Below are 13397 nucleotides of genomic sequence, written 5' to 3' on the forward strand. Positions count from 1 at the left end.
TCAGGCTGTTAGCTTCAGGGAACCCGCTGCGAGAAGAAGAAGAAGAAGAAGAAGAAGCGTCTCTTTCTGCAATCCAATCCGCTCAGAGTCCACCACACCCCGGGTACAGCAGCGACCTCCAGCCGCTGGACCCTCGGAGCTCCGCACTGAATCTGCGGGTCGACCGTCGATAACTTGCCCGTGTGCCGAGGCGCCGGGGGCCGGAACCAGAACCAGGCCCGGGCGGACACACGGACCTAGCCGGCGGGCTGCTCTGCGTGCGGGAGTGGACATGTTGTCTTTCGGGGACGTGTGATGTGTCTCTCGCTGTCGGTGTCTGGGCAGCAGGTCCCCGGTGGTCGGTGCGGAGGCTTGGGCATGGGGCAGCGAGCTAGCTTCACCGCTAGCTAACACCGGACGTCAACTTTTCTCCTCGGGAGCCCGGGTGTAGCGGGGACCGAGGGGGGGCTTCCTCCACACCGTGTCACGTCTCTCACTTCTCCCCGAGGCCGGATCCATGAGTCCGGGTCGAGCAGTGCAGCCGGGTCGCTAAGTCGTTAGCTGCTAAGTTAGCCTGCCTCCGCCGAGCCCCAATGAAGGAGTACAAAGTTGTCGTGCTGGGCAGCGGCGGCGTCGGCAAGTCCGCGCTGACCGTCCAGTTCGTCACCGGCACCTTCATCGAGAAGTACGACCCCACCATCGAGGACTTCTACCGCAAGGAGATCGAGGTGGACTCGTCCCCCTCCGTGCTGGAGATCCTGGACACGGCGGGGACCGAGCAGTTCGCCTCCATGAGAGACCTGTACATCAAGAACGGCCAGGGCTTCATCCTGGTCTACAGCCTGGTCAACCAGCAGAGCTTCCAGGTACCAGTGTGTGTCTGTGTGTGTGTGTGTGTGTGTGTGTGTGTGTGTGTGTGTGTGTGTGTGTGTGTGCAGGGTCACTTCATGTGGAAACGGTTCAGGCATATGTACATAATGTACTTGATTAGTAAGTGTTGTTGATCAGTGTCCAGAACAACCCACGTTTGATTCCACTATCCAAAACATTGTGAAAAATGCAAAAACATAATTGAATGACTGATTAATAGGTTAACACCAACAATTAAAATATTACAGAATGCTGAAGTGTAAATATGTGTTTCCCAGGTGTCATGTTTTATCCAACCTGCACTTTGTATTTCCTGTCAGTGCACAGTACTGTTAAAGCTGCATGTCTTCACACTTGTGGAACTGGAAGATGCAAATGTTTGGAAATTGTTTTAATACATCACAGAACCAATTAATCGTCCTATTGTTGCAACTCAACAATACAGACAATAGTGCTGCATTAATCCTGGGATAACACACAGGATGATGTAGTAAACGGTCAATTAAAAAACATTATATAGACGGTTTTGTTGCACCTGAGTGTGTGTGTGTGTAACTGTAGAGAAGAAAAAGCCTCTTAACTGGAAAGTAAGTCTAACAGATCAATCAGTGCTTTAATCCTCACAGGTCTGCAAGAAAATAATCTTTGAAGTGCTTCCTTGCAAAGTGTTGAGGGGAAAGAGAAATCAATAACTGTGTATTCACCTTTATTACTTATACTTTGTTCTTCACTTTTACACAGTTTATTGTCTGATTGGAAATTGAATGTTGCGTGATGCTGGGTCATTGTAAGTTCTTTTACTTTTATCGATAGCCCAGAGAAACTACACTCTCCCTCTTCATCTTTTCAGGACATCAGACCGATGCGGGACCAAATCGTGCGAGTGAAGCGCTTCGAGAAGGTGCCGCTGATCCTGGTCGGGAACAAAGTCGACCTGGAGTCTGAGCGCGAGGTCGCCGGGACGGACGGACGGGCCCTGGCTCAGGAGTGGGGCTGCCCCTTCATCGAGACCTCGGCCAAGAGCAAGACCATGGTGGACGAGCTGTTCGCGGAGATCGTGCGACAGATGAACTACTCCACGCTGCCGGAGAAGCAGGAACAGTGCTGCACAGCCTGCGTGGTGCAGTGAGGAAGAGGTACGAGCAGAACCCTTCACATCCTCTTTCCTAAAGTCAGATTTGCACTAGAGCGGCTTGATGTTGGACCAGTTATAGGGACGGAAATCGGCAGGGACCTCCCGATACCATAGTATCACGATACTTAGGTGGCGATACGATATTATGATTTCCTGCAATTTCTTTTGGTTATTTTTTTTAAAATACTGAACCATGGAAAAAGGTTGAATCATACCTTCAAATACAACACAGTCAAATTCACTTAGAGCTTTACAAGTTTTATTTCAAATATTAACATTAACTTAATGACTGCCGGGCAGCCAATAGAAAAAATAAATAAAAATGTTCCCTATTATTGTATAGCCCCTGTCAACTGCACACAAACTGACAGATTAAGAAATGTATGCCACTTAGGCTACTTTTAAACAATAAATAAAAGGTAAATTAAATAGAATGAATATGGGTTTACTTAAAATATAAACTTTGAAATAAACAAAAAGTAGGCTATGCTTCACTGTTGTTTGCATGTAGGCGATACAAAGCTACTGCTTGGGTATGTTTAATCTTTGTGCAAAAACAAGATATATATCCCCCCCGTATTAACAAATAAATATATGTTTATATGTTTTTGGTTTTTTTTAATTTTTAAAAATCGATTTGGGAGGCAGCATGGCGATTTAAAATCGTCATTCACAAGAATCACGATTCGTAACTGAATCAATTTTTCCCCCCATCCCTAACCAGTTAATGTCATCGCTTCGACCGATTCTTCCTTCCTGTGTTTTTCCTGTTTATCGCCCACTTTCAGGCTGCAGTCAACAACTTGGGAGGGGGGAGGGGGGTTGACTCACTGGATTCATTTGACTTACTTGACATTGCATGTTCTGTGATGTGACCACTGCTTCTAACACTGCGCATGTTCATGTCAGGATGACGATGCTGAAACAATGTATTCCGCAGCCCCTATTAATACTTCTTCTACGAACTCACAAGCGCAGCTCAGTTGTACACTCACTAATTTTACAAAATGTGATTAAATGTCCTTGCAGCGGCTGTGTAGAAATGGTTCACGAGCTGAGGAGATATGTGACGACTGTGTGGCATTTCAGTGCCGTGTGAGGCAGAGGATAGATTCGTTTTGAAAGTGCGAACGACGAGTGGGTGGTGCCGCTCTCCGTGCAAAACCGTTGCTTTGGTTTGTTATCATTAGATTGCAGAAAGTATGCGGCATGAGGAACACCACTGTCTGCCCAGCGCAGGAAAAACAAACCCAGAGAGCAGAGACTAATGAAGCAGACGGTCCTGCAAACCGTACAGAGAGGAAAATGTAACATCCTGAGAAAGAAATTATGTTCCAAAACAGGAAGTTCACTTGAGATGCTGTGCGATTTGCCGCTTGTTCTAACCACTGCCAACATGTATGCCACTTTTAGCCGTGTTTAAATATGCTGAATTATTTACCTGGTTTGTATTTTCTCTTTTTTATTTTTTAGAGATTCATCATTTGTCTGGATCACCACAAACTTTTTGATGAACCGTGGGACGACCTGACCTGACTTTGGCCCTTCTGACAAAAACTTGCCACAGCCGGTAAAGTTTCCGCTCATGGTGGTTTCTGAACTGCCCGTCACAGAGCATCTGACAGGAAAGACGTCAGTCCTATTTTTGATATCACAACAGTTAGAAGACATTTCTGCTGCAACCTTTATGGCCTTTGCAATGACCCAGGATGGAGTCAGACAGACAGACTTGGCCATCTGTGAAGAATTTTCTCTCTTTTCCAACATTTTAGTCAGAAGTATCCCAGAAATAATAAGCAAGGGTGTTTGTGAGGTTGCAGCTTCTTTTTAAAGCTGCTTTAATCACTATTATATACTTTATTATTACTTGTATTATGTCTCAAGTTTGGAAGTTGACAAAGTATTTCATAATATTGAAACATTTTGACTTTTAAGCATGCATACTCTGAACAGTTTGCTGCCCAGGTGTACTGCTCGCTTTACTTAAATCTTGTCTGGACTAGTTCTTCTAATGGACACAAACGACAGCCGTATGTGTAATGAGTCATTTAACTTTGGGAAGCCTGGAGAGGATTTTCAGCTTTGTGGATTAACCGGTCACTTTATCCACCAGTCCACTCTGCTGTCCTGTGGTTTTAAATTCACCATTTTTACTGTCGCCGTAGCCTGAAGCAGCTAAACTCATCCGAAAACGTGCATGCTCAAAATTGAAAATGTTCTACTAAATCAACGTGACGTGATGAGGAAGAGCCATTTAGCTGTTTCCAGCCTGAACTCTGTCCGTCTCTCTACAAGGCATGAATCACGTGGACGCAGGTCTTCCATTCTCAGTTTTCTCAAGGAGTCTCTGCAGGAGAATGAATTTGGAACGACCAAAGTAAGCTCCCATTGCATATTTGTGTTTGACTAAATGACGTGTGTTGCTTTAAATCCAGGAGACGCCGATTTCTTGTCATTAAATAACTCCTGATGCAATGTGGTTTGATAAAAGTTCCGGCACAGTAAATCAGATTTAACTTTGTATTTTTTCTTTTTCTTACAGTAACATATTTATTAAAAAGTAATGACATGGGTAGCCAGTTTTAAACTTTTAATTTTTTTTACTAGTTTTTGCTTTTTGTGACTTTCCACAATTTATGGTATATTTGTTTTTTGTCTTCTTTTTTTTCATTTTAAAGCTGAGAATTTAACAGAGCCTTAAATAATTTCTGTTGCACCCTGGTCTCATGCTTCTTTTATGTTTCCTCAAAAGATAATTTAACAGCTGTCATTGTTTGTTAATAAACATGCTGGCCTTTCTGCTGTTGTCATGGGAACTGAAATTTATTATTGATTAGTACATCACTAAAAAGAAAAATATCATCTTTTGTTAATTGAATAATTTTTTCAGTTATTTAATTTGAGTGCAAAATCCGAGCACTTGCTAGTTCCTGCTCCTCATGTATACAGATCTTATGCTTTTCTCTGCAGTATATGATTTATGAACTGAACGTCTTTGGGCCTCGGGCTCTGAAGGAAAAAAAAATATGTTAAGAGACGTTACCTTGAGTTCTAAGAAACCATGTGAGGAATTTTCCTTTACTCTTAGACCTTTTATTTACTGTATCAGCAAATCAAGGAAATAATTGGCCAATTATTTCGATAATGTAAGTAGTCCATACTGCAGCTGCATCAACACGGCCTTGCTTCTATGAAAGATACAAAAACCTTGCGGTAAGTTAAAGTGTACGTTCTGGTTTGTTTTGGGGGTTTTCTTTCAGCGGTCTTAAAACTATGCTCCTCCAGCTTTTCTTTTATCTGTTTCCAAGAAAGAGGGAGAGGGAGAGAAGGCAGCTACGGATACAGTAATTCCAGTAAAATAATTGCTTCATATTTTGTTTTAATATTAACCTGCAAAACAGAATTTACCCAAATCATCAACAGGAGAAATGGCAGTTTGAATTTTAAGTTTAGTGTTCGGGAGAACCGGTTCCCCTCAAAAACTCATATGTCCACACATTGAAACAGTTTTTGTCTGATCTAATGTTCTTCCTATTCACATTGACTTTAATGTCTAAATTCCTTTTTGTCCAAACATTGAAAGATACAAAGATAAACTGGGGAACTGCTGAAGCCTCATATTTGCTTGACCTTAACTTAAGGATACATCTGTAAGCCAATAGAAGGCTGTGATTTCAACATCTGTCACTTATTAAAATCTGAACAAGAAGTGATTGAGTTACAGCTTCCAGTACTGACAGCAGAAACGAGTTGTGATCAGGAACTCATTCAGTAAACATAAGGACAAATAGTGTCTTAAGACAGGTTTTAAAAATGAGAACTTATCCTTAAAGCATTTGTACAATAAAAGCGTGACTGCTCACTGTTTTATCTCTGATAGAAAATCTATATGAGCTTAAAATACCACCACACGTTTCACTTCCTCTTGGCTCTGTTTCTGTTTGTGTGTGCACCGGTGTGGCCGAGCACTGCTGTTGGTGTCTGTGCACTTTGCAAGTCACACATGGTGCTGCTGTCGTTTTCACATCCCGTGGAGCAAACATCTGGTTCTTCTTCCCGTCAGGTGGAGCTGCTTAGTGTTCAATGAGCATGTGCATCCTTCCCTGAGCTGCAGCAGCCAGTGTGTGTGTGTATATGTGTGTGTGTGCACGTCTCTGTCCACAAAACACCCCAGACTTGTTTGCTCTCAGTTGCCTGTGTACACACTGTATACGCCTAAAGGGTTTAATTCACCCAAGAATGAAAATTCACTCATTATCATACCACTGTGCCGATGGAGGGGAAATAACTTTTGGATTTTCAAGGTTAAATAGTGTAGTAGCCAAATCCAGTACAATTGTGGCCCCGTCTCTGGTTCGACTCCACGGAGAAACAACAAAAAGAAGAACCTGGATTGATCTGTCCAAAAATCCAAGAGGATTCTCCCTACCCTGTCTAGTGCCCCTGAGCAAGGCACCTTACTCCCCCAACATCTGCTCCCCGGACACCGTACATGGCTGCTCACTGCTCTGTGTGTCCTGCACCAGATGGGTTAAAAGCAGAGGTTACATTTCCCTACAATTGCATGAGTGTGCTTGCGCATGTCTGTGCATGTGTTTGGGACAAATAAATGTATCTTAGTCTCACCACATAAGCAGTACAGAGGCATTTTATGATATTTTTCTAGATTTTATTTACGTTGAAGTGGTCACCAGTTACATTGTATTGGATTTGGCTGTGACGTTGTTCACCCCTGAAACTCAAAGGCTTTCGTGGACTGAAACTCTTCACCAGCACCAGTGACAAACTGGTATTTATCCACGCTGCAGCCTCTAGTGTGTACGCGAGTAGTTACTCCTCCGTGCCTACAGGTGGCAGCACAGTGTCTTCTGACGGCCGGACTGTGGCGTCACTAGCGTGATGCGGAAGCGGTTGTCAGCTCAGTGGGATGATGGAGGATCTGTGACGAGAGGCTGCGACGTGTTTACATAAAGTTTGAAGACGGACAGGTTCCAGCGAGCAGCCATGAAGACCGTGTTTGTTACTGTCGGCACCACCAGCTTCGACGAGCTGATAGAAACCATCACGTCCTCAGAGAGCGTCCAGGTGAGTGACAGTCACTGTGTGTGTATGATGGGATGTAAGTAAAGAAACTGCTCTTTTACAGTAAGTGTATTTTCTTACTTAATGTGGAGGTTGTCCTCTAAACGCAGAAGCTGGAAGTTAAAATATAGATCAAGTATTCATAAAATATACGTGTCACTGTTCAACTTTTTCGTTTGTGTAGATTTTTTTTACTTACCCTGAACAAACCCGTATGATTAGTCTGTGTTGTTGCCATTAATGTTTGAGGTACATTTTACTCTTCCTCAGAACAAATTTGAGATACTTGCACTTCAATTTAATGTCTCTGCTATTTCCTCTTTGGTCACATTTTATTAAGAGTTACATCGTATATATCAACAAAAATGTCATCAAGATCCTTAAATTTGTCTCTGAGAAATCGATGAAAATTGAAAAATACCCAGTTCCACTACCGTGTTTAAGAGATAACTCTTCTCTTATCAAAGGATGAACATGAGACAGTTTTTTATAATGAGGACATTTTCCTCTCCCCACAGGCTTTAAAGGCTCGTGGATATGAGTGTTTGGTTCTTCAGGTTGGAAGAGGTTCTCTGCTTCCAGCTGCTGACAGCTGTCCTCACATCAGACTGGAGGCTTTTCGTTTCAAAGACTCGATAGCGGAGGACATGAAGCGGGCTGACCTTGTCATCAGCCACGCAGGTGAGAAAAAAAAATCAAAAACCTTGAGCATCTGCTACTTACTCCTCTCAAACAATGCACTCAGGGTTGAGCCTGTCAGCAGCAAATGGAGAATACACAAAGAGGTTATGCTGTTAAATGAAGCATAACCTCTCTTCTAAATACTCTGTATAGTGTTCGGTTTTTAAAATATAAACATACAGTGATTCAAGCCCTTAACAACAATACAGTTGTTCTGACACAATGTATGTTCTAGGTCACAACTATCAGTTTACATAATTCCACAATCACTTTTCTAGATTTATTTATAGTTTTGTTCTGACTTGGATCTGCACATGAATGTGTAGCGGGTCTGACTCTGACCACGCTTCCCTGTATCTACAGCTTTAAAGAAACAAAAACATGTTCCCTGCCTCTGTCATAGATCAACATTACTACAAACAAGAGACTTTTTTAAAATCCTTTATTAATGCAAAACATTAAATCTCTTTTGTTGTTGTTGCACATCTCAATACGAAGCTAAAAGTTAGATATTTCAGTGAAAAACAGTAGAAACCAGCTGCAGCATTAACACAGACTGACATTGTTGTGAATAAAGATTTTGTTCCTCTCCTCAGGGGCAGGAAGTTGTTTGGAGGCGCTTGGTGCAGGAAAACCTTTGCTCGTCGTCGTAAATGACAAATTGATGAACAACCACCAACTGGAGCTGGCCCAGCAGCTGCATTTGGACTCCCACCTGTTGTACTGCACATGCAGGTATGTGAACCACACAGCCTTGCTTCAGTTTATCAGTTTATGTGCACAGGGTTTATTCAGCAAAACAAAAGTAACAAACTTTTGTTCTCCTTGATAAATGTTTCAGCACGCTGACAGAAACGCTGACGACCATGGATCTCTCTGTTCTTCAGCCCTTCTTACCCGGGCGGACAAAAAACTTTGCAAACTTTCTAGACAAAGCTCTCGGTGTTCAGTGAAATTTCAAATTTTACAGTACCGGTTGTTTTTTTTGTATAATGACTTTCTGAATATCATGTAGTTAATTGTGACACTTAACTTAAGCATATTTTCTATTTCTGAATGTAATAAATAATTATTTCTAATTTAAAATCATGTAGTATGTTGTGGATTAGTTCCTTCTATTAACATTTTTTTACATAAAGGAAAAGACATTTACCAGTCTGAAGACTTTCAATGAAATAATTTGGTTCAGCACAGCAACAACCTTAATCTACAAGCGTCAGGTTTTATCTGTGATTTTCATCCTTATTAGTGCACATGGTTAACTGGTAAAAAATGTTTAAGTCAAAGTCAAGCTGTTTGTCAAGTCAAACAGGTGGTTTTTAAATCTAGAAATGGGAAATGTATCCTTAATGTCAACCTCTAATTTTAGACAAAACGACTTATTGAATCTGTTTTGTGAAGCTGGTTCCAGCTTTAATCTTGGGGCATTAAGTAAAGCTGTGTTGTTGTTACTGTACATACTGTACATGCAGCTCTGTAAACGTTTATCTGAGGTCATAGTGAGCTTATTGTAAATAGACTGTATTTATATAGTGTCTTATCAGTCCTATCGACCACTCAAAGTGCTTTACAGTACAAGTCACATTCACTTTTCTATCACACACACACCATTCATTCACTGCTAACACGGCCGTCGGGTTTAATTTAGGGTTCAGTATGTTGCCCAAGGACACTCCTGAACGCTGGAGGTGCTTGGGATCAAACCATCAACCCTCTGGTTAGTGGACGCCTCTGTACTCCCTTTGGCAGCAGCCAAGCTCATATTTCTGACAATCCACTAATAAACAGTGAGTAGGTTATAGACTTCTCAGTTTTAACTGTTTACTTAAGTCTGTGTGGTTGTATTTGTGTGTGACAGATAGTGATGAGGTCTTAACCTGAGCGCTCTCTTCTCATGAAGTCCAACCTTACACGTCCTGTAGGTCTGTGATTCTCTAATTCTATGAAATCTCAGTGCTACAGGCCATAATTTGACTGCAGAGGGCCAAGACCTCAGGCTTTGACGAACTCAAAAGTACATACACTACATGTTTGTACCTACAATTCATACTGTACAATTTATCATAGTTGTCAAACAAAAATTGCACAGTTTGTCTAATTTCCACTGTAACGTTCCAGTGAAGTCCTGAAGATGGGGTAAGTAACAAATTAAAGTAAAACCGGACAGAAAGAAACGAGGGTAACTGAAAAATGCTATAAATTATACTTTATTTACAATATACCAAAAATATTAAACTGTTCAACTCAAAACAGGCTCCTGAGAAAAGCCGAGGCCGAACACAAAACCCTGAAACCATAAACGACACTGTTAATTAAAAGGAACCGTCAGCCTCCCTCTCAACAAGGAGAAACCTCACAAGTTTCCCACTCAAACGAGTAGAAGCCCACACATGCACACAGCATACCAGCTGCTAAATGGCCAGAGAAGACAGGAAAGAGCCTTTTAGGGCAGACAAACCGCCAGGTTGTTGTTTATAGTGCCGCATCACAGTGAATCCGGTTATACCAACTCTTGCCACCAGGGTGAGATGATGTTTGAATCCATGACCTTGTAGCTTGATTGACATTTGTCCTCCCAGCACATGTGGAGTGTGCAACCAGATCCACCAGGTCCTGTCGATCACATCTCAAGTAAAAGTATCTTTATTTAGCATTTAAAGATTAAATAATGGATTATAACAGAGTTATATAGTCATGTAGTAGTCGGCAGCCATGAGGACATCTAAGTGTTAATTAATATGTAGTATATGTAACTTCTCCTATGAAGATATGCTGCCATCTTCCAGAAGTATAAATAGACATCAGTTCAGTATTAATAAGTAAACACGCAATACTTATTAATATAAATTGAATAAAAACAAATCTATATAGTGAAACTGAATATATGCCATAAAATGAAACACAACTACATGTTGATTTCAAATGTTAAACGTGTTCCATGACCTTTTTTTCTACTACCGCAGTCTGTCTGAGTATCTGCAGAACAGCAGGAGAGAAGATGCATCGTAAAATGTTTTCTTCCTCCTGATATTAGGCCGCGCCATCTGCTTCAGTGATCAGCTTATGAGAGGTGTCATCAATCATCTGTGGTGCAGCGGAGACGTGTCCGCTGTGTTTATTTAAACAAACCAGAAATTACATGTGAATCTCTGTTATGCTCAGCTGGTGTGGAGTCACTATTTTAAGGCCAAGTGTTTAAAATCATTGCGAAACTGCTGCTATGAAAGACCCACTGTTTAATTTTGGAAAAGTGTGGATGTTGGTCAAAGGCTGTTGTGTGGTTTCTTCACCAGGAGAGTTTAGTTGAACAGGAAATGTTGAGAGGCAGCACGTAGTCAAGTTCAACTGTTTAACATCCGAGCTAGAGTTAAGAGTCATGACAGGAAACAGATTCAGCAGCAGCAGCTTCATTTACCAACAAGCTGCTTTTTACTGGCAGGATAGAATCAGGATTTCACCAGCGTTGGTGTGAATCCCCGACCTTTCCTCAAGTATAGTTGACCTGCTACTGAATGAGTCAGATGTCAAATCACTGCTGTAAATCAGGAATAAACCATAAGATTATTAGACTTCCCTCTTTAGGATAGTCGGCGCTGTTGAAGCGTTTCTGTTGAACTGGAGGATTGTGATGTGAAACTAACAGGGACAGAGGGTTCTCTTCAGTTCCCTCCTTCAGCTTTCTAAATGTTCTGCCAGTTCCTTTTGAAGAAGCATAATAGTTTCTGTTTGCGTGGTGACACAGTTTAGCAAATGTTTGTATCACCTCGGCTTGATAAAGTAGTCAAAGCCTGTATAGGGAATGTAGGCGTTAAAACAACAAAAAGTGTTAAAGTATGGAGTTGAGTCGCAAAGAAGGGGAGAGATTTTATTAGAGACAAACATACTTTATGGAAATCACGTTATAGTGCTGCTGCTGAAATGTTAAATGCATTTTAATATGTTTTGTCCTGTACCTTTTGATCTTTTCTTTAATTCAATCTCTCCATCAGACGTTGTTCCAGTCTGATTCTACATTTAATCTGTCGTTCAAAAACCTCATTGCAGATATTTTCGACCAAGTCACAAGTTTTTGTTACTTTTCCTTGATTCAATTCCACAGGAGTTATTTGGTCTGGACTGGTTCTGCCTGCTCCTCCATTATGATTCACATGATGTTTGTGCAAACTCCATGTTAATCTAATAGGGTAGGACACTAGTCTACTGTCTCTTGTTTTTCTCCCATACTGAAGAAGCTCCGGCGGCTTTTTGTTTACATGCAAAACTTTTGTCGTCTGACACATTATGTTATCTGTCTATATCCCATGTTAATACAGGTAGGTAAATGTGCTGCAGTGGCTGTATTTGTTCTGTATGTTATCAACCAACATGCTAACAACATCTGGTTTTACATAATAAAGATGATTCCCTTATAAACACAGTAAGTCGAGCCACTTTACTATCAGTCATTTCCAGTGTGCCACAGCACAATCTTAACCTAGGAGTTGGTAAGAAAGCAACAAAAAAACAGATTCTCGAGTGCAACAAACTCGAATGAGCCTCACGACTCCTGCACTCCCACCGAAAAACAACATGATTCGAACCAACGCAATACCAAGATTTCTGATAAAGAACAAACGTCCCATTCATTAAGACAAGAATGGAGTGAATAAGCTCATAGAAAAAGCAACAAAGCCGAGGGTCAATCAAAACAGCCTGAATGCAGTGGTCAGTCGTGGACATCCCATGGCGAGAGGGACTGTTTAAAATGCTTGTTGTGTTAAGATGAAGATACAAGCACAAAAGGATGCGTCTTTACTTTATCTTCAGGGTGTCTGCACGGTCACAGTGAGACTTAGATTTCACTGTCTCCCTGTTCACTCTTGTATGACTTGAACGCATTTTATCGTTGGGATCTATCTACGGTTTTACTCCGGTTAACTAGCTCTCGCAGCTTTGAGACGTCGGCTATCAATACATCTAGAATCCAGTTGTGTTGCTGCTTCAGCCGAAATATAGTCCACTGTGAGAGTTGCATTTCATACTGGGTTGAGTTCAGAGCTCTGTGCAGACAAGTCAGATTCTTCACCACCAAACTGGGAGGTTTAACATTTTGTCCCACTTGGGAGAAATTTATTTGCTGCCTGGTTTCACATCCAACAAAAAGACACAAAGAAAAACTGACTGTGACAAACAACAAACTGAAAACAGAGAGCTAGAACAGGGAATGCAAGTTTTCTCCCAAGTACAAAGGTGCCACTGTATAAATGTACAAATGTAGTACAAATGTACTAGTGGGCTGATATGCAAATGTACAAGGAAGTGCAGGGAATGCATGTGAAATACTATCTGCCATTAAGCATCTGATTAACTGGAGGGATGAAGGAGACATGAAGCTTCTACGTCCTACAGGCTGAAGTCCAGAAACGCCGACCTGAGGCCAGTTACTCTGGAGACGAATGTCCTGACAAGCACACGATTGTCAAAAAGAAATAACTTTTCATGGGCAGTGGACTCTTGTTTTGTGTCTGTGAAGGAGCTTTGTCTTGTATTAGAAAACAAAAATCCTGAACGTGTCATCAGGGTCATGTCAGCTCGGACATGAAGCCTGGGACTGAAAGGTTAAAAGATGTCGACGTGGATTTTAAAAGACTGAAACCAGCTGCAAGCTAAA

At 41.6% G+C, this 13397-nt stretch overlaps 2 protein-coding genes across 2 annotated transcripts; both read left to right on the forward strand.

Moving 5' to 3' along the window:
• Window positions 1–4783, forward strand: rap2c (RAP2C, member of RAS oncogene family). The gene is made up of 3 exons (XM_061079972.1): window positions 1–845; window positions 1700–1985; window positions 3458–4783. Exons 1-2 carry the CDS (start codon window positions 573–575, stop codon window positions 1976–1978), a joined length of 552 nt encoding a protein of 183 aa, XP_060935955.1. The 5' UTR covers window positions 1–572; the 3' UTR covers window positions 1979–1985; window positions 3458–4783.
• Window positions 4784–6900: 2117 nt separating this feature from the next.
• zgc:92907 (uncharacterized protein LOC436733 homolog) lies at window positions 6901–8833 on the forward strand. Its single transcript, XM_061079844.1, has 4 exons — window positions 6901–7069; window positions 7585–7747; window positions 8344–8482; window positions 8589–8833. Exons 1-4 carry the CDS (start codon window positions 6989–6991, stop codon window positions 8698–8700), a joined length of 495 nt encoding a protein of 164 aa, XP_060935827.1. The 5' UTR covers window positions 6901–6988; the 3' UTR covers window positions 8701–8833.
• Window positions 8834–13397: the final 4564 nt, after the last annotated feature.

Source organism: Limanda limanda, chromosome 10, assembly GCF_963576545.1.
Source record: "Limanda limanda chromosome 10, fLimLim1.1, whole genome shotgun sequence".
NCBI classification, from domain to species: Eukaryota; Metazoa; Chordata; class Actinopteri; order Pleuronectiformes; family Pleuronectidae; genus Limanda; species Limanda limanda.